This window comes from Panthera leo, chromosome A3 (genome assembly GCF_018350215.1).
Source record: "Panthera leo isolate Ple1 chromosome A3, P.leo_Ple1_pat1.1, whole genome shotgun sequence".
NCBI lineage: Eukaryota > Metazoa > Chordata > Mammalia > Carnivora > Felidae > Panthera > Panthera leo.
The window spans coordinates 14,345,185-14,365,857 of record NC_056681.1 but is presented as its reverse complement, the minus strand read 5'-3'; the positions used below and the strand labels follow the sequence as shown (position 1 = coordinate 14,365,857).

General features: G+C 51.5%; 1 protein-coding gene across 1 annotated transcript; it reads right to left on the bottom strand.

Annotated features, from left to right (window-relative positions):
- Window positions 1-11,448: 11,448 nt before the first annotated feature.
- Window positions 11,449-13,910, bottom strand: TP53RK (TP53 regulating kinase). Its single transcript, XM_042930783.1, has 2 exons — window positions 13,582-13,910; window positions 11,449-12,034 (listed from the first exon to the last, which is right to left on the bottom strand). Exons 1-2 carry the CDS (start codon window positions 13,862-13,864, stop codon window positions 11,556-11,558), a joined length of 762 nt encoding a protein of 253 aa, XP_042786717.1. The 5' UTR covers window positions 13,865-13,910; the 3' UTR covers window positions 11,449-11,555.
- Between the last annotated feature and the right edge of the window lie 6,763 nt (window positions 13,911-20,673).

Here is a 20,673-nt window from a genome sequence, read left to right as displayed (position 1 = left end):
CCACGCTTTTTACCGCCCTCCTTAAACGGTTGGTCATGACCAGGCGAGGATGGAAGCACTTGTCAGCGTTCCCCTGGGTTTGAATCCGGGCTCTGCACGGCCTAGCCGCGTGGCCACGAGCAACGGCCTTGGAGCCTCGGTTTACTCGTCCAGAAAGTGGGGGCGATGATGATCGTGGCCTCTGCCGGACTAGAGAGGTCTGTTGGGAAGGTTGAGGGGGATGGCGCGCTGACGCCTAGCACGACGCCTGGCACAGAGCCAGCGCGGAGCGGGGGTCCCCGCTGTTGATTTAGTTTCTGCTTTGCTCCCGGGGTGGGTGAGCCGTCTGGCGATCGGAGCCTGGAGGAAGGAATCGTTTTCTTCCTCCTGGACAAATGCACGGGCGCACAACTGCTGAGTGATACGGTAGTTGCCTCCTTGGCTTTTAAAGAAAACTGCGAAACTGTTTCCCAGAGTGTTTGCCTCATTTTACATTTCCACTGGCAGTGAATCCGTGATCCAGTTTTTTCCACATCTTTGCCAGCATTTGGTGTTGTCCCTACTTTTTTGTTTTAGCCCTTCTGATAGAGGTGTAGACACATCGCCTTGTGGTCTTAGAGGTTTGAGAGTGATTTATATACACTGGATAAGATAGGCGGTTTGCAAACACTTCCTCCCAGGCTATCGCTTGTCTTTCCATCCTTCTACCAAAACCAGCAAACACGGAAAGGGGGTGCCAGGAGAGAAGGCTCCTTACTAACCAGGGAGCACACAAGTCCCAGCCCCCTCCTCCTCTTCCTCTGACACCACCCTGGGAAGGAAGCTGGCACACAGGGTCGTAGCCCGGTGAGGATCGAAGTCGGGGCTCCTCACTCAGCCTGTGCTGGGGGGAGCGAGCTCCCATGTTTTCCCCATGGTGTTCAGCTGGAGTAGAGAAGGTTCTGTCTAAAAGTGGTCTCTCTTGGCTGAACTTCTCCTGGTCCTTTGGCTACAGAGCGCTCGCTTTCGTCAGGGCTCTTTGGCAGCTCCTGCTGGCATTTCCAGGTTGCCTGCGGCTTCCAAGTCTGAGAGAGAGTCGGCAGAAAGAAAACCCATCACCAGGTTGTTCCTTGGGTCCCAAGTCCCCGCCTTCACCTCTCCACTCTCTGAAGTATTCTTGGGTACAGGGTTCCCAATCGTCCTCCACAGGAAGAGTAGAGAAAACTAGGTCTGCTCCACCTTCCCTGGGGAAGCCCCTCTGTTCTTATTTTATTATTTCCTTCTTTCTACTTACTTTGGACTTATTTGTCTCTGGTTTTTTTGTTTTTTTTTTTCTAGCTTCTTAAGCTAGAAATCATTGGTTTTACACCTTTCTCCTTTCCTAAGATGAGCATTTGAAATATAAATTTAACATAATCCAGGAAAAATATCTTCAAAACTATATCTGACACAAAGAACTCGTATCTCTATTCTAAAATCTATTACGACTCAATAATACGAAGTTACACACCCCGATTTCAAAATAGGCAAAATATTTCAAGACACTTCACCAAAAAAAAAAAAAAAAAAAAAAAAAAAAAAAAAAAAAAGACCTACAGATGACCATTAGGCACATACAAAGATGCTCAACATTACAAGCCATCAGGGAAATACAAACTGAAATCTCAGGGTGATACGAACCCACTGGACTAGCAAAGTTAAACAGAGGCCAATGTGAAGTGTTGGCCAGACTCTAGGGCAACTGGAAGCCTCACAGATGGCTACTGGAAATGATCACTTAGCCAACCACTTTGGAAAACAATACATCACTCTCTTTAAACACCCGTCTATCTTACCATTCGGCAATCCCGATCAGCACGGTGTTTACTCAAGCGAAATGAAAAATTCCTTCCGGAAGAAGGAAAAGCCAAGTGCAATGGCTCCAAGGCAGGAACAAACCGGGTGGCTTAGAATGATCCAGAACCTGGGATGCAGAGGTGTGATCAGGACAGCCAGCAGCTAGACAACCCAGGATCTTGAAAGCCTGGGTGAGGACGGTTGTACCCACGCTGCGATGATAAGGCAACCACTGTAGGGATTTAAGCAGAGTGGCATATTCTGTTCTCATTTGAAAAATAACAACTTAATAGTAGGGGCGCCTGGGTGGCTCAGTCGGTTAAGCGTCCAACTTCGGCTCAGGTCATGATCTCACGGTTTATGGGTTCGAGCCCTGCATCGGGCTCTGTGCTGACAGCTCAGAGCCTGGAGCCTGCTTTGGATTCTGTGTCCCCCCCCTCCCCTCCCTCACTTGTGCTCTGTCTCTCTCTGTCTCTCAAAAATAAATGTTTAAAAAAATTTTTTTTAAATAACAAGAGCATATAATTCCCCCATCTAAAGTGTTCAGGTTTTTAGTATACTCACACAGGCAATCGTGACTACAATCAGTTGTAGAGAACTTCATCACCCCAAAAAGAAACCCCATACGCATTAATGGTCACCCCAATTCCTACCCCCCAACCTCCCAAATGGTAGATAAACACTCATCTACTTTCTGTCTGTACAGATTTGCCTGTTCTGGACATTTCACATAAATGGAATCATACAATATATGGTCTTTTGTGTTTGCCTTCTTTTACTTAGCATGACAGGTCAGTGCTTTGCTCCTTTTTACGGGGCAAATAATATTCCATTGCGTGAATAAAGCACATTTTATTTGTCTAGTCATCAGTTGATGGGCATTTGAGTTGTTTCCATTTTTGACTATTATGAATAATGCTTCAGCGAACATTCCTGTACAAAGTTTTGTAAGGACATGTTTCCAGTTCTCTTGGGTCTATACCTAGGAGTAGAATTGGTGAGCCATTTGTTAACTCTGTATGTAACCTTTTGAAGAGTTGCCAGACCATTTTCCCAAGTGTCCACGCCATTTTAGAGCTCTCATGAAGAGCGGAGGAGGGTTCTAAATTCTCCACCTCTTTGCCAACACTTATTATTAACCGAGTTGTTTTTTTTTTTTTTTTTTACGATGGCCATTCTAATGAGCATCCTTTTCACTGAAAATTTAAATGCTTTGGGGCACGTGGGTGGCTCAGTCAGCTGAGCATCCAACTCTTGATTTCAGCTCAGGTCATGATCCCAGGGTCGTGGGATCGAGGCCTGTGTCGGGGTCCACGCAGAGCATGGAGCCTGCTTAAGATTCTCTCTCTCTCTCTCTCTCTCTCTCTCTCTCTCTCCTGCTGCCCCTCCCCCCATTCGTGCTGTCTCTCTAAAAATATATAAGTAAATAAAAATACGAATAAAATTTAAACGCTTTTCATTCAAAGATGGTGATATGGACCAGAAAGAGGGGCAGTGCCCGCTTCCTAGGTAGGTCACGTTGCCATGCTGCCCGTAAGCCCGTAGGGCAAGTTATTTCCCAATGGGCCCTTGGCAGGCTGTGATGAAACTTTCTCCCATGTCCTTTCAGATCGGGCACCTGACCTTGAGCAGCTCCCTAACCGGCTTCATCAAAGGTTCCAACCAGGTTAGTGTCAGACAATCTCGGATAAAGGGTGAGGCCCCAGAGGGAGCACTTTGGACATTCAAAGCCCGGGGGTGGGAGGACAGTTTTCCAAACGGGAAAAACTATTCCTGGGGACTTAGTCCAGCTGACGTCATAGAAACTGTGGTCACTCCCCAAAGCCTGATGGAGGCAGTTGGGACCAGGGTATGTTGCTCCCAGGGCCCCTGGACTGGCTCTCTTGTTCTGGAAGGAGCTAAGAGATTAAGAGGACAGTAAGTAGTTAGTATCAGGGCAGAGGTTTCCCTATTATTCCAGTGGCTCAAATGGAATAATAATAGTAATAATAATAATAATAATAATGGCAATATACTGCACTCACTATGTGCCAGGCACTGCTTTCAGCACTTTACATGTTTTAACTCATTTAATCTGTAGGATAAGCTGTACGCATTCCCTGCGTCCGTCGCCCTGCATTACGCAAAGCGACGTTCAAATTCCAGCCGTACCGCTTGGCTCCTTATGCAACCCTAGACAAGAGCTTTAACTCCTGTGGGCCTGTTTCCTTGTCTGGCATGGAAACACGAAGGGGGCGTAGCTCACAAGGATGTGGGAAGAATTAATAAGCAAGGCCGTGGTGCAGAGTGCCTGCACATAGTAAGTGCTCAGCAAGTGACAATTATTATCATTTAGCTCGTGGCAGATTCTGCTTTCCCCGGATGGCACCTATCTCTCTCCCACCCTGCGTGCACCTCCCATATGCTCCTCTTAAACGTGATGGACGCTCTTCCCACTGAGGGTCGGGGGTCCACAGAGAGTAAGCCAGGCTCCTAACGAGCAGCCAGCAAGGGCTAACCGGCGTATGAGCGAATGAGCCTTCCGATGATTCCGGCCCCTAGCCTTTGAGTCCTTCGGCCGATGTCCCAGACGTGGTGGAACAGGAAGCAGGCATCCCCGTGCTGCCCTCTCCAGAGTTCTGACCCACAGGATCCGCGAGCATAACAAACGGTGGTTTTATGCCATTAAGTTTTGGAGCAACTTGTTACAACAACAATAGGTAACTAACTATTGCTATTAGGTAACTAATAGGTAACAATAGGTAACTAACTATTACTACCGCTGTTATTTTTCTCACCCAGAGTGAGCGAGTAGGGGCAGAGCAGCAGAAGAAGCGGTCAAAGTCACAGAGGAAGCAGGTGGCAGAGATCGGCCAGGACTTGCATAGGCCGAGTCCTCAAAGAAGAGCCTCTAACGGAAGGTGAGTCACACAACACAAGGCCCCTAGTTGGATGGCTTGGACCTTAGCCCCTGTAGGAGGAAAAGCGGCTCCAAGGCTGGACCCACGAACTCCCTGTCTTTGTTTCTTCCCCCTTTACACTGAGAAAGTAGAATGTGGGAGGAAATTCTTTTTTTTTTTTAAGTGTTTTTATTATTATTATTTATTTTTGAGAGAGAGAAAGAGAGAGAGAGAATGAGCAGAGGAGGGGCAGAGAAAGAGGGAGACACAGAATCCGAAGCAGGCTCCAGGCTCTGAGCTGTCAGCCCAGAGCCGGACTCGGGGCTTGAACTCATGAACTGCGAGATCATGACCTGAGCCAAAGCATAACCGACTGACCTACCCAGCTCCCCACCGTCCCCCTGCCCCAAAGTGGGAGGAAATTCTTAAAGAACTTCCACAGTTGATGGATGGTCTGACCAGCATTTATTTTCATTCCCTACTAGGCTTGTCTGTTAGACGGATGAGGAAACTGAGGCTCCGAGAGATTAAGACATTTGCCCGAGGTCACACAGCTAGTGCACGGACAGGGCTGAAATTCCAATGATCCGCACCGCCACTGCCCCTCCCCATTTCTAAGAGGAAAATAACCATCGATGTGATCGACTGATTACGGTCACCAGCCCAGCTATTAAGGGCTTGCTATGTGCCAAGCACTGTGCTGGGCACGGACATGAATGACCGAGCCATGCCTAGCTCTTTGACCTGACGTCCTACCTGCTTTCCCCTCAATCACTGCCTGCCACCCTCTTCACGACCTCCTTTCTGCCCCTTGAACATGCCAGGTTCTTCGCACGGACTGCTCCCTTTGCCTGGATGTCCCCCCCCACGTCCCCGCATCATCCCATCTCAGTGGCTGCTTCCTTCTCATGTGGGTCTTTGCTCAAACGTCACCTCCTCCGAGGCTCCCCCCCACCCCCAATCTACTGAAACGTAACCTTCCTCCACTCTGCGTCACACACTCTATGTCGAGTCTGCCCCGAGTTCTTTCCTTCACAGCACGAGTCATCGTTTCAAACCATTCCCTACTAGATTAAACTCCACGAGAACCGGGAGTCCTCATTAATCCTCATCGTATCCCCAGTGCCCGGAACAGCACCTGGAACATAGCGGAGGTTCAGTAAGCATTGAAAACTTGAACCTGTCTTAAATTGTCGCACTTTACTATTGTGAACATCAACCAAAATCATGACTACCACTTATTCACAAGTCGTTTTTTAAGTTGATGTACTTATTTGGAGAGACAGAGTGTGGGTGGGGGAGGGGCAGAGAGCCAGAGAGAGAGAAAGTCTCAAGCAGACTCTGCCGTGCCAGCCCAGAGCCTGATGCGGGGCTCGATCCCATGAAACTGTGAGATCATGGCCTGAGCTGAAATCAGGAGTCGGGCGCTTACGTGACGGAGCCCCCCGGGCGGCCCATGTCCACAAGTATTCATGGAGCGCCTACTGTATACCAGGTGTCATTCTGGGCGCAGGGGCTACAGCAGTGAACAAGCAAGACAAAGGTCTCTGGTCTCACGGAGCCTCCCTTCTATTTGCTCTGTCATAAGATAAGTGAGGGAAATACATCACATATCCCACAGTGCTTAGTGCTATGAAGACAAATAAGGCTGGGGGAGGGGAGAGCATGCTGGCACCAGCTTCCCACTCCCCCTCCATGGAAGGGAGAACTCACAGCCTCCCCACCTGCCCCCCGCCTCGCTGAGCTGCATCACTATCAGCATCTTTCAGCGTGACATTTTGGTCAGGCCTCCGTAGCTCCAAGAGTAACATTGGCTTTGAATCCAAGGGCCGGCAGGTGGGCCTCAGGCTGGGGGTGGGATTAGTTACCCCTTTTAGATCCCTGGCTGCGTTCAACCCTTGCTCGGCCTTGCGGTGGGGGGCCTTTCCTCGCGACGGGGAAGGGGCAGGCCCAGAGTCCCCTGGCCTGGAACCGTGGCTAACTCTGGGCTCTGGGCCGCCCCTAACCTTCTGTGTCCTGGGCAGAGGGTGAAGGTTTACAAACACGAGGAAGCCTTTGATCGGCACCAAATCCCCAGGGTTCTGAATGTTTTTTGTTCTAAGCTGCAGGCCGGGGCCACACTGTGCTTTGCCTCCAGCAGGGAAGACTGTGGGTAGGTGGCACGTGGGGGCGAGGGGGGGCGGGCAGTGGGAGGGAGGCTCATGTGGCCCCATGAATTTTCTTTCCCACAAGCAGGCTACGCTTGCACGAGGGAATTCCACTGCCATCAGGAAATATTTACAGAGCACCTACTACCTTCCAGGCACCACTGCAGAAACCACAGCCGGAGCCGGGGACAAACATGGCCCCCTGCCCATGGAGCGAGCAGGATGCAAACGAGCAGGTGAATCTGAAGGATGGCAGGCGCTGGTGAACGGGGTGGAAACAGAGCTGGGGAGGGGCAGGGAGGGCTGGGGAGGGGGGTGTCACCTTTTATAGAGGGTGCTCCCGGGGGACCTCTCACAGTGGTATCCGGCAGAGGCCTAAAGGAAGTGCGGGAGGAGGCCACATAGAGGTCTGCGGGGAACAGTGTCGCAGGCAAAGGGAACAGCAGGGAGAAAGACCCTGAGATAGCGGCAGGACTGTCTGTTGGAAGAACAGCGTGAGCAAGTGGGGGCAGAGTAACAGCAGAAGGGGCCAGACACACAGAGGAAGCTGCGGGCACATTGGCCAGGCCTCGCACAGGCTGAATCTCTGTCCAGGGTTCTCACCTTCCGGCCCTGGAAGAGAAGGGGCTGGAGACTGTCTGCCGTGGCTCCTTCACCTTGATCTCAGGCGAGAGGCCTGTGCCGCTCGATATGCCAGCCCGCCCCGGGGAAGGCAGCCAGATGCCAGTGACCCCGTGTGTGGCTTGGTGGGGACAGGGATCTGTATCTGTTCTGGTTAGGAATGTTTTTGCTTCGAGTGATAGAAAACCCAACTAAAGCAGCTTCGGCTTTGAAGATGTTTACTTATGCAAATAATAAGTCAGGGAAGAAAGGTCCGAGTTCCCGCGTCACTAAGGACGGACTCACACCCTGCCCGTTCTTGACTCCTTTGTCTTCCCCTCGCAGGTGCTTTACCGTCGGCCTCCCGGCCCCAAAACGGCTGCTGAACTTCCACTCATCACCACTGCATTTAAAGGCAGGAAATGCTGGTGCGGGTGTGTTGGGGTCAGGGCATGGAGCGAATTCTCACAACCTTCTCCCTTTCTATAAGAAAGAAAATCTTCCCCAGAAGCAACTTCTGCAGATTCGTTTTTCTGTCTTATTGGCCAGAAAGGAGCCACGTGCCCACCTGTACATCAGGGACCATCTGACCTTCCCTGAGATGAAGCCATTCTCACCTAATAGATACCTGGACAAACAGAGGTTCTGTCCAGAAGGAATAAAGAGTGTGGCTCTGGGTAGGCAACAGACAGTGCCCGGCACAATCTCTATCATTTACAGGCTGATGACTAGAAAAGTCGCTTAGCATCTCTGAGACTCAGCTTCCTCATCTGTAAAATGGGTCCATCTTACAGATGAGGACACCGAGGCTCAGAGAGGCGCGGTGAGGGGGTCCCTCATCATGGAGCTGGTAAGCAAGGAGACATGGGATGGGAAGCCATCAAGGTTCCGATTAGACAAGTGACATAAACTGGCTTTACAAGGGTGCCTCTGGCTGCTTTATAAGGAAGAACGTTTTGGGGGGTCAATGGGCAGGGCAGAAACAGTGGGGAGCAGTGGGGAAACCATTGATTGCAGCAGAGTGCAGGGGGAGGGGAAGGGGCTCCAGGGTGGTAGCTGTGGGCTTTCTCATCCCAGTAGCTTCTTTGGGACCCAGCACAGAGCCAGACAGAGCCGGGGTGTGGAATAAATACCCAGTGAATGAAGGCGTGAGGAAGGGAGAGAGCGCATGACACAATTCGGGCAGGAGGGAACCAGACATCCCACGTCTTTGCTGACTGTAGCCTGGGTGATTTGCACGGTGCCTGCCGCACGGGGATGCTTCGGCGTTGGGCGGATAAGTGAGCCAAGCTCGAGGTAGGGAGATAGGACGAAAAGAGGAAGAAGAAGAGAAAGGAGGGAGAGAGAGGGAAGGGAGAGAGAAAAGGAAGTGGAGGAGGAGAATGGAAGGGGAAGGAAGCTCCCCTGCATGGATAACGACGGTAACTTGGCGACCTCTGCTGGCCAGGACGGCCACTCGTCTGGGCTCAGGAAAGGGGAATTGGGTCCTTTGGAGTTGTGGCACTCTGAATTCAGGACTCAAGGAGGAGATTCCCAGGGCCCTGTCAGCTGGGCTCCCACAGCCGGGGGTTCCAGCGGTCAGTGGCAGCCGGGTGAGGACCAGGATGAGGTGAGCGAGCCTCTTACCAGGGTACTAATTCGAGGCGGCACCTAAAACCCAGTAATCAAGACAAACATTTTAATGCAGTATCTTAAAAAATCAACTTGGCAAACGATGGCCCACAAGGTGCCCGCCTGGTTTTGTAAACAAGCTGGACTGGAACAGGGATCAGGATTCGGGTTTCCTTTCTCGGTCACAGCTGAGATTACGTGCACATCCCTTCACTAGTGCAGGTGTGCCCGGGTCCCCTCGGCCGGCACATGCTGCGAGCGTGGTCAGCTCCCCTAACGAGAACACTGAAGAAGCATTCACTATGCCCAACGTGGGTGGCTCCATGCTGTGGCCTGCAGTCACAAGAGGTCTTTAAAAAAAATTTTTTTTTTTAATGTTTATTCACTTTTTGAGGGAGAGAGAGAAACAGAGTGCGAGCGGGAGAGGGGCAGAGAGAGGGAGGCACAGAATCCGAGGGAGGCTCCAGGCTCTGAGCCGTCAGCACAGAGCCCGACGTGGGGCTCAAACTCGTGAACCACCAGATCATGACCTGAGCCGAAGTCGGACGCTCAACCGACTGAGCCACCCAGGTGCCCCCGGCTCTCCTTCACATACCAGTTCTAATGTCACTGTTTCCTCGTTGAGTAAGGGCAGCCTTAGGTCCCCCTCTATCTCCAGGGCCCCGCACGCGGCGAGCTCCAGGTATTTCCCGACTTACTACCTGCACGTGTGTGCCCACCAGTCATTCTCACCCCGAGGCAGACAGCTCTCAGTCACGTTGACAGTATTCCTTGAAAACATCATTGCCCCTGGGGCCCTTGAAGTTCTTGGAAAATAACGTTATATAAGGTCAAGATCTATCAAAAGTGTATCCTTTCCAGCATCTCGTTTCCTAAAGCATCAGTGGAGGCCACACGGGCTCGGGAGCCAGGTAAAAGTCTCCCTTGCTACCTGTGACATCTTGGACGAGTTCTCCGTCGATACACTGGGGATGATACCTTAGAGTTGTTTCAATTCCAATATGAACACTCCTGGGACGGTCGGTATCTGACGAGTGATAACCAGGCAACGATATTCACTCTCCTGTCTACTGGTCACCAGTACCCAGGAAGGGAAGTTTTCATTCATTCCTGGGCATCTGCCACAGGCACAGGGCTGACTGTGGTGAAGGAAACACACAGTCCTGGACCCACGGAAATGCTCACTGCCCGCGCACCCAGTAGCCAATGATACGGGGCACAGAGAAGGCACTCAAAGTACTTATTTGCTGGCTGGTGCAGACAAGGAGGAGAGGCACTTTATTATACCTCCCTCCCCACAGACGCACATCTCTGGGGAAGAGACTGAGGCTGGGAGGGGTTTTAAGTGCAAGCTAATTGGCATTTTGCATATCTTTGCTGTTTTCCTGCCCCTTCCCTTAAACCAGGCTTTATCAAACTAGTCATTTCTAGGTAATTTCACCTCTTTTGTTCTACGTACTTACTATCTGTGATATAAATCAACTCACTTTCTTTTACTAAAGGAACTTAAACTAAAAGGAACTTTAGATCAGTCACTTGTCTTAGTCACAAGGTAATCATAGAAATACGGAGCAACAAAAATAAAAACAATGCTGCATAAAATCACATAAATTCCAGTTGCCTGAAAGCTATGAGCCTGCTTTTTTAAAACGAGACTAATTGGAGTTCAGCAGTGTTTTTCATCTTTTTTTTGCTAAGACCCTCAAAAAGAAATGTGTCTTACATCAAAACCCAGTAGATACCCTGGGTATCTGTACATCTATACATACACTTGAAACAAGTTTTATTAAACAATACACGTAAGGCACTCTGATATTTTCTGTTCTATGATTCTACTTCATTTTTATTTTTTACGTTGATTTATTTTTGAGAGAGAGGGAGACAGCGCGCGCAGACAAGGCGCAGAGAGAGAGGGAGACACAGAATTGGAAGCAGGCTCCAGGCTCTGAGCTGTCAACACTGAGCCCGACGCGGGGCTCGAACTCATGAACCGCGGGATCATGACCTGAGCTGAAGTTGGACGCTCAACCAACTGAGCCACCCAGGCGCCCCTCTAGTTCATTTTTAAAATGCTGGCTGTATCCCATTATATTGGTTTCAGAGGGAGTATATCATGTACACGACAAAAAAACTGCTGGGTTAGCGGGTTGATAAAGATATCTGTCACCAACTGAGACTCTGTCCCCACATCACCCAAAAGACTGAAGAGTAACGTTCTCATCACGTGGTTCAACGTTCTGCAATGCCATTGCCCAGGTACCTGACATATACGCGGCCTGGCCGAAGAGGAAGCCCGTTCTAGATTTCTTTTAAATACCCAATTCTGCCTAGAACTTGTCTTCTGTCCACAGTAAGCTGTTGAGAACAGTCGACCGCAGACGATAATGACACTGAACAAGCATGATCACAGACAGCACTCAAAAGGATCTCAATGCCTTTATTTAGGTCTAATCTCATATTCGGAGCCTTCCTTCAAATTCCCTTTGACGCAAATTGCCAGCACGTCACTACTTGTCAGACTCTTCTACCCGACCATGGACCTCTTTCTTCCTCTCAGGCGCACTTCATCTAACTTTTTTAGCACCGGCCTGGACTTTTTGGAGAAGGTGGAGTAGCTCTTCAGAAAGGCTTCGAACACAGCCTCGGTATTGGGGTGGGTACTGAGGAAGGCTTTCTCCAGCACGTAGAGGTCGACTCCTTTATCTTCTGGAAGTGCAGAAATGAAACTCAGCCCAAAGTCTATGAGCACGATGTTCAGCTGTCCCACGGGGGGTTTCAGCAGCATGTTCGAGGTGGTAAGATCACCATGAATCAGGTCTTCATCGTGCATTCGAGCCAAAACCTGCCCAACCGTCTTGGCTAAGCTGAGGAGACTTTGGGGAGTTTTTTCGGTCTCCATAGTGGATTGAATATAATCTCGAACAGTCACTGAACCTTCAATCTCTTCCATGTATAAGCAGTTGGAGGCATAGTCTACGAAAAAGACAACGGGGGCGGATATCCCTGCAATCAAGATACAAATCGTTATTGGATGAGATTCTCTCTTCATGTTAAGCTTAATTTTCAAAGATTGAGCCAGACTTTTACAGTGCATATCTGCTTATTTCAGGGGAAAAAAAAAAAATTAGGAATACTGCAGAATAGTACAATTTAACTCATCTGGAAGTTTCCCCAGCTCATGCCCTGCAGGGCTGCGCCTTAAGCCACCCCACAGCTAAGTTTAGTAGTGCCGAAACTCCCTCCTCCTTTCTACCCTTTATGACTGGATTGCATTTGTCATACTTACTCCCTAAAAACAAAACAAAGACCTAGAAGGATAAGCATCGCCCAGTCAGAGTCATTCTACCTGACCAGAACACAAACCGGCCAAGCAGTGCGCTAGCTGAGAGATTCATCTTTGCGTTCGGAAAGGCCGGGTTCAAATCCTGGTTGCCTTCCTTTACTAGTTGTATGACCTAAAAGTCCCATCAATTCTCTCAGCCTCTGTTTCTGTTTCCATAACGCGGGAACAATACCTCCAGTAATGCAAAGAATTCATTGAATTCGAGTTTCAATGAATATTTATTGACTGACAATTGGGCCCACCACACTTTTCTAGATACTGGAGACCTATCAGTGGGGATACAGCAGGAAACAAAGCAGCCAATCCCTGCTTAGTGGACCTTACATCCTAGAGCAGATGAAAACTGAAAATAGGAACACACAAATAGCTTCATCACATCCAAGCAAGGGCAAGAGATCTGTCTGCTTGTTGGCGACCGAATTTCCTCCAGCTCACCCAGCACCTAACAATGTCCTGGGGTAAAGCAGGTGCCTAACGAATATTAATAAAAGAAAGGATGTGTGAAACTGAAAAGCCGGTGTTTCTGAGTCAGAGGCTACAGGCTGGGAGCCTGGCTGGGTCACTCACTAGCTGTGCAACCTTGGGCAATTTGGTTCCCCCGCCTGAGCCTCAGTTTCTCATCTGAGGACAAAGGCTATACCGTGGTGGACGATGGTGTTTTAATGAAAAAGTCAATATACAAGTTCACGGAGTCTAAAATCTACTGAGCGCTATGTACCAATCACGCACTCAAACATACCACGACTCCCCTTTACAGGGGAGGAAACTGAGGCTGAGCGTAAATAATTTGTTGTAAGGCTACATGGGAAGCGGTCGTGTCGGTATTGGAACCCCGACAGCCTCCGCAGCGAGTTCGTACTTGTAATTACACCTGCTTCTTAAAAGTCACGAACGTAAAGATAATGATCGAACACGGAGACGGTGCACATGGGGAAACCGAGGCGCGGGGCAGTCAAACGGCGTGCTCAACCAGCCGGGAACTGAACCAGGAGCAACGGCTCCGGGACACGTGCTCGTCGCGGGTGCCAAGGTCAAAGAATGAAATGAACGAAGGCGGGGGGAGGGGGGCGGGAGAGAAAGGCCGACACTTCCCATCTGAAGTTCACGCGGCGGGTGCAGAGAGAGAGACCGAGGCAAAACGAGGCGCGGCGCTCGGGAAAGGGCCTCGGCCGCGCGGCGCAGGCCTCCCCGGGCCGGGCCGCCTCACCTGCGCGGCGGCAGCGGAGCAGCGCCCGGGCCTCCTGCACCGTCCGCCGCCGGCCGAGCCGCGCTTCCAGCGCCGGGTGCCGGTAGCCCTTGGGGAAGCGGTGCTTCACCACGGCCGCGCGGCCCTGGAAGCGGCCGCGGAACACGCGCGCCTCCGCGCCCTGCTTCACCAGCTCCAGGCCGCTCAAGAAGCGGCTGCTCCGCTCCCGGGCGGCGGCCAGCGCCGCGGCCTCCGGCGCCGGATCCTCGGTCTTCCCCGCGGCCGCGGCGCAGGCGGCCGCCATGACTGCGCCTCGGCGCCGCCGCTCGGGGCCCGTCGGCTCTCTCCGGAGACTGCCGGTGACGTCACCCCCTCCGGCCCTCTTCGGCCACCATTGCGCCGGCGCTTCCGCCTCTGGACGTGGCCCCGCCTCCCACGTCCTCGGCTGTCTCCGTAAACCCTCGGCGGCGCTCGGCAGGCAGCGCTTCGACCTCCCGGGCTCTGGCCTGCAGCGCGCGGAGAGCCGCCCGAGGGGCCGAGGCGGCCCCGCCTCCCGGTCGGGAGTCGACGAACTGCCACCCGTTCTGCGGCTCTTTTCCGGAAATAGGATACCTACCGATTGTGTCCCCTCTTGGCTCTTCGGAGCGTGCTGGTTTGGGTGATAAATTATATGGTCACCCTGGTGGAGTGGAGGGTGGCGGCGAGTGGGTAGCGGTAAGATTGTAAATAAGGTAGTGAAGGGGCATCTGGGTGGCTCAGTGGGTTAAGCATCGGACTTCGGCTCTGTCGTGACTTCGGGGCTCCGGAGTTGGAGCCCCAGAGTCTGTGCTGACAGCTCAGAGCCTGGAGCCTGCTTCAGATTCTGTGTCTCCCTCTTTCTCTGCCCCTCCACCGCTGGTGCTCTGTGTCTCTCATAAATAAATAAACATAAAAAAAAAAAAAAAAAAAGTAAGACAGTTAAGAAGGCTTCTATGCAAAAAGAAGAAGGCTTCTGTGAACAGGTGACGTTTGAGGCCTGCGGATGGATGCCTGGAAGAAGAGCATTCTGGGCAGAGGGGACAGCAAGTGCAAAGGCCCCGGGGGAGAAGTGTGCTTGGCATGTTTGAGCAAGAGCAGGTTATTGAACCTTCTCTATGCTTTAGTTTCTCATCTACAAAATAAGATTGTGAATCATATCTATCCCAGAGGGCTTTGTGAGGATTAAATGAGTCACTAGAGGTAAAACCCATGGGACTATTACCAGGCACATAATAAGCATTCCATAGATTAAAGCTATTATTATTTACGGAGGGCTTACTACAATAGCTATCAAGTTGACTCCCGGCATCCATTATTCAGAGGCAAGGGGCCTCCCGATAGCATTGTGTCCCCGGGGGCAACACCACACCCACCTTGAACTTTGGAAGACCCACACCCACCTTGAACTTTGGAAGACCGTCTGTTACTCCACGTCTTGGCTGCCCGTGCTCCAACACAGGAGCAAGGTGGTTCGTGTGGCTTCCAGCAAGAACCCTGACTTGTACCGCCACTGAATGCCTGTGTGTTTTGGTTATTGCGAGGGTCCAGGATAAGTCGCTGTAACACAGTGACCTAAAAATAATGGCTTCATTATGAGAGAGCTTCCTTTCTTTCTTATATAAAAGTATAGATCGGTCATCCTCAGCCTGTTGTTACCTTCTCTGAGTCTATCCCAGCTGTCCAGCACTCCAGCTGGCAAGAAGGAGGATGAGGGTGAGGACAGGCAGCTAAGAACTTGATCCAAAGTTCCACACGTCACTTCCACTCACATCCTATTGGCCAGAATGCAGTCACAGAGCCCCTGAAGCTGAAAAGGAAGCTGGAAGACATATTCTCTAGCAGGGCAGCCGTGAGCTCACCTAAAACTTGGGGAGATTATTACTAAAAGGAAGTAGGGGAGGAATTAGAACAGGGTGCAATTAGTGGACGGCCATAGGTTTGTGGGGTTTTAACGTTTATTCGTTTTTGAGAGACCGAGTGTGAGTGGGGGAGGGGCAGAGAGACACACACACACACACACACACACACACAGAATCCGAAGTAGGCTCCAGGCTCTGAGCTGACAGCACAGAGCCCAACGCGGGACTTGAACTCATGAACTACGAGATCGTGACCCAAGCCTAAGTCTGACGCTTAGCTGGCTGAGCCACCCAGGCGCCCCTAGACTGCCATAGTTTTGATATTTTAAGCTGAACGTAGCAGATTGGTCAGCTAAATAGCTTACTCTGGGTAAACAATACGCTCATTTATTATCTGACGGAACAAAATTTTAGGAAGTAAGGGGTCCCAAGCGTCCTTCAGTCACTTTTTAATTTTAAGGACCCAAGGTCTTTCCATCTTTCTACCCTCGTGCCCTTCGCCAGCCTCAGCTTTGGTCCCTACACTTGTCATCTTATTGTCATAAGCTGGCCACCAAAGCTCTACACGTGATATGAAGACACAAACACATCTGTCTAAAGAAGAGAGGTGCTATGTCCTCTACATCTTTATTTGGGAAAAAACCCTTCGCTGGACATCCCTCCTCTCACACGGGCTTCCTCTACAGGACATTGGCCACAACTGGCCCACGTGCCTTTGCTGTAACTGCAAAGGATGTGGGAAAAGTAAGGATCTGGCATTTAAAAAAAATTTTTTTTTACGTTTGTTCATATTTGAGACAGAGCATGAGCCGGGGGGTGGGCAGAGAGAGAGGGAGACACAGAATCTGAAACAGGCTCCAGGCTCTGAGCTGTCAGCACAGGGCTCGAACTCACGGACCGCGAGATCATGACCTGAGCCGAAGTCGGACGCTCAACCGACTGAGCCACCCAGGTGCCCCAGGATCTGGCATTTTGGGCCTGGACAGACAGAGACCTGCTCTAGAAGCAAGGAGGAAGGGAGCTAGGCACAAATATCATTTCTCCGAGGTTCAGATTCATCATCCTCAGAACGAGGATAATTAGTTTTACTGTGGCAATTACTTATTAAAATTAAATAAGATATTGCTTGTGAGGGTGTGTATGGCAGACAACGCTGCATATGTTCCTTTCCCTTCTCCCATCATCGGGACCCTGTTTGAAATACTGAAGAAAGGCCCTTTCGTCCGAGGGTTGCTATGGCACCAGCCCTCAGCTCTGCAGTCCGTGCGCGCCGTTCACACACAGGGCGAGCCACCTTTTCAGACATCAGACCCTTTGTGTTGGCACAGTGTGGTTTCCAGCACCTTTCGTCAGCCCAGACTACTCAAAGCTCACCCGGAACAAATTCTATTTATAACGCCCGGTTTCCCAAGTTTGTGGCTTCATTATCATAATTGTTAGTGTCCACATAGCCATCTCCATGGTTACCAAATCTGTCTGAACCCCTCCTTTGGAAAATCCACTGTACAAACATATTTGCAAGTCCCAAGCTTGCTATGGTCAGACTGGTTCTGGCTCCTATGGTAGGAAAACCTAGCTTAAAGCCTTTCATCGGCTCCCTATTGTGTTTAGGATTAAAGACCCACGAGGTCCTGCGTGGGACCCTATGTCCTTCCAGGCTCGTCTCCCACCAAGTTCCCGTTTGCTCTCTGATCTTCAAACACATTCACTTGCTCTCAGTCTCTCATTCTTATCAGGTTCCCTCTTGCGACAGGGCCTTTGCACCTGCTGTTTCCTATGCCAGAAGTGCTCTTCCCTCCCTTTGTTGCCTCAGCCCATCCAGACATCTTTCCATGCTCAGCTCAATTGTCACTTCCTCAGGGAGGCCCTCTCTGACTTTTCAGAGCAGAGAAAATCCAACTTTTATGAGTTCTGGTGCCCCTTTTCTTGTATCGTCACAGACTTTTTTTGTTTGTTTGTGTGACTATTTCATCAGTGGCAGGATTTAGTTCCTCACAGGCTATTGCCTGGAGGCTACCCTCACCTTTTGCCCTTTGGACCTCTCCACTGGGCAGCTGACATCGGAGAGAGTGAGTGAGACACCAGGAGAGGACGAACAAGATGGAAATTGCCATCTTTTATAACCTAATCTCTAAGATGACATTCATCACTTTTGCTGTCTAGGAAATGAATTAATAGGTCCTGCCCACCTTCAAGGGAAGCCGTGTGTGAAGATGCTTGCCCAAAGGACCAATTAGATAATTTCCTTTCTCATTTGGGGGAAACAAATGAAGAGGGATTCTCTATTCTCTAGGGGAGTTAGAGGCCGGCAGCAAGCACGTACCCACCCTCATGACTTTAATGCAAGTCACAGAGATCAGCAGGGCTCCAGGTGTCGCTGTCCCAGTGACTCAGTCTCAGGAGTCAACGCAGGGCCACTTGGAGCCACCTACTGGTTGAAGCAGTCACAAGCCCACTTAGATTTCAAGGGATGGAACAAAGAATTTTGCAGCCATGTTTCAAACTGCCCCCAGGCATTATTATTTTCAGAACTGTACAAGGGTCCTCTGGCTCAGAAGGAGTTGTCGATGCTTCTTTTTTTTGCTGAGATGGCTCTGTGTGTGTGTGTATGCGTGTGTGTGTGTGTGTGTGTGTGTGTGTGTGTGTGTGTGCACATGATCCCTGCTGGGTGAGAGTGTGGCTGTGGATGCCCGTGGACGAGTGTGTTTGTGTGAACACGCATTGAGAGTTTGGAGAAGCCTGTGGCCGTGTGAGTGCTGACCTTAGACGTGCATTTTTGCTCGAGAAGGAGCATTAGTGGGGTGTCCCCAGCCTGGCTCCTTTCCAGAGCTCCAAGCTCATATGTGGAATTGCCTACCTGTTTCCACATGGATGCCTAATGAGGACCTTAACTGTCGCACAGCCAGAACCGAGCTCTGTCCCAAGCTGCTCCTCTCCCAGTCGGTGAGTCCTTCTTGAGTCTATCTGCCATCTTCCTACTTTCCTCCACTCCCTTAGTCCACATCAGCCTCTCTCTCACCTCCCACCAGCCTCCATCACTCGGGTCCTCCTGTTTCTGCCATTGCTCCCCGTAACCCACCGGACCTCCCCGATTCTTTCTGTGTCCGTTGGAATAAGATCCACGTTCCCTACCCTGACCTCCCAAGGCCTTAACCGATCTGGCCTTGACCAGCCCCTCCCTCGGGCTCTATCTCCCTCCACTCTCCGCTCTCCCCACCTCCCCCTGTGCTGCAGACACGATGGCCTCACTTCTGTTCTTTATACTCCACAAGCTCCCTCCATGGAGGCCTTCGCCTTTGCTCTTCCTTTTTGCCTGGCACCTAAGGTCTCAGCTCAGATATCCCCCCTAAGGGCAGCTGTCCCAGGCCCCCAGCTGGAACAGCCACCTGGGCCTGTACACCCAGCAGCCTGGTTTCCTTCCCTGCCCAGCCCTAATGACTGTTGGTGCGTCTCTGGCTCCTGCAGTCATGTACTTCTCCTCTTCCCCCACGAGAAAGCAAATTCCACAAGAACACGCGCACACACACACAAACACACACACACATACACACGATCTGTCTTGTTTGGGCACCTGGGTGGCTCAGTCAGTTAAGCGTCTGACTTCGGCTCATATCATGATCTCATGGCTGAACCCGGCATCAGCCTCTCTCTCTCTCTCTCTCTCTCTCTCTCTCTCTCTCTCTGTCATTCCCCCACTTGCTTGCGTGCGCTCTCTCACTCTGTCAAAATAAATAAACTTTTTTTTTTAATTACCAAAAAAAAAAAAAGAAAAAGTCTGTCTTGTTCTTCCAGCCCGTGGCTAAGGCCCACCACGGTGCCTGTGGGTACTTGGGAGGTGTCCCAACTGTCCCAACTGTCCAATGAAGGGTCAGGGAATCCAGGGAACGTCTGAGTGGCTGAACCAGGTATGTGAGTGTCCCGGTCCCAGTAGACACATGAGTGTGTGTGTGTGTGTGTGTGTGTATACACTAGTCTGGAGAGGCCAGACTAGTAATGTGGGCTGCAGGGAGCACAGGGGAGAGGAGCATGTGGGGGTCCCCCACAACAGGGATGACAGTGGGCGGGAGCCAGGAGGAGCACAGTGGGTGGGGACCCCAGCCAGGCCGGGATGGTCCGGCACAGGGGGCCAAGGCCGGCCGGCCGACGTGGCGGTGGCGCTGTGGACAGGCGGGCGGGGAGGAGGAGGAGGAGGGCGGGAGGCGGGCCGGAAAGTTTGTCGGGCGACAGAGGCGGGGACTCCGGCGGGGGATGCGCCCCCGGCTCCGGCGCCCCCGCTCGCACGGGAGTCGAGCTCGCCATGGGTAAGTGGAGATCGGGCGCTGCCCGCGGGGGGAGCCCCGACGACCTCATCTGTGCGCGCCCCGCCCCCTGCTGCACCGTCTCCCCCCCACAACCACCCACTCGGGTGGGGACCGCGGGCCTGGCTGGCTGCGCGCTGGGAGGGGACGCGGGCGCACTTCCTTCCAGGCTCCTTTCTGCCCAGAAAAAAGTGACCCGAGAGTGCTCTTTACTTGATCCTGAGCTGCGGACCCAGGGCAGGCCCTCTCCTGACCGCTCCAAGCCTTACAACAACCCCCGGCCAGTGAGACCGCTCCTAGCCTGCAGATAAAGAAATCGAGGTTCCGAAAGGAGCAAATTCATTCATCAGTTTGCTGACCACTTCTGTTGCCAGGCCTCCGGATGCTGCCGTGAGCAACGCGGGCGAAACTTCTGCTTCCGAGATATTCAATGAGGGAGATGGGAGACTGGAATCCAGCACTGGGGCTGGGTGGGTGCGTGGAAGGGGAATAGAGAATTTCTTTGTTGCTACAGGGGACTAGGATCTCCATGTCTCTCTCTGGATCCAGAGCCTCGTGTGGTCACTCCGTCATTTGTCCCTCTACTGTGGGACTCAGCGGGGAACAAAGTGGACGATAGTCCTCTCTTCCATGGAGCTGGCATTCCAGTTGAGAAGCTGGATGAGCAAGTAAATGAATAAAATAATCTCCAGGAGTGATAGGATGCCGGGGAACACACAAAATAAGGTCATGTGATACTGGAGATCACATGATACTTCTTTAGGTAGGGAGAGAGCAGAGGCCTGCCAGAGGAGGCACTGGAGCTGAGAAACAGGTTTGCTAAGATCTGGAAGAAGAGCTTCTAGGGGGAGGGATAGCAGGTGCAAAGGCCCTGAGGCACGAGTGAGCTGGTATGGTCAGGCCAGTGTAGCTGGAGCACAGATGGGCAAGGGGAAAAG

Excerpts from the sequence above, each read along its gene's own strand:
- TP53RK (XM_042930783.1), bottom strand. The coding sequence starts at position 13,864 with ATGGCGGCCGCCTGCGCCGCGGCCGCGGGGAAGACCGAGGATCCGGCG. Across the intron at positions 12,035-13,581 it reads GCTCCGCTGCCGCCGCGCAG|GGATATCCGCCCCCGTTGTC; the intron begins GTGAGGCGGCCC and ends TCTTGATTGCAG.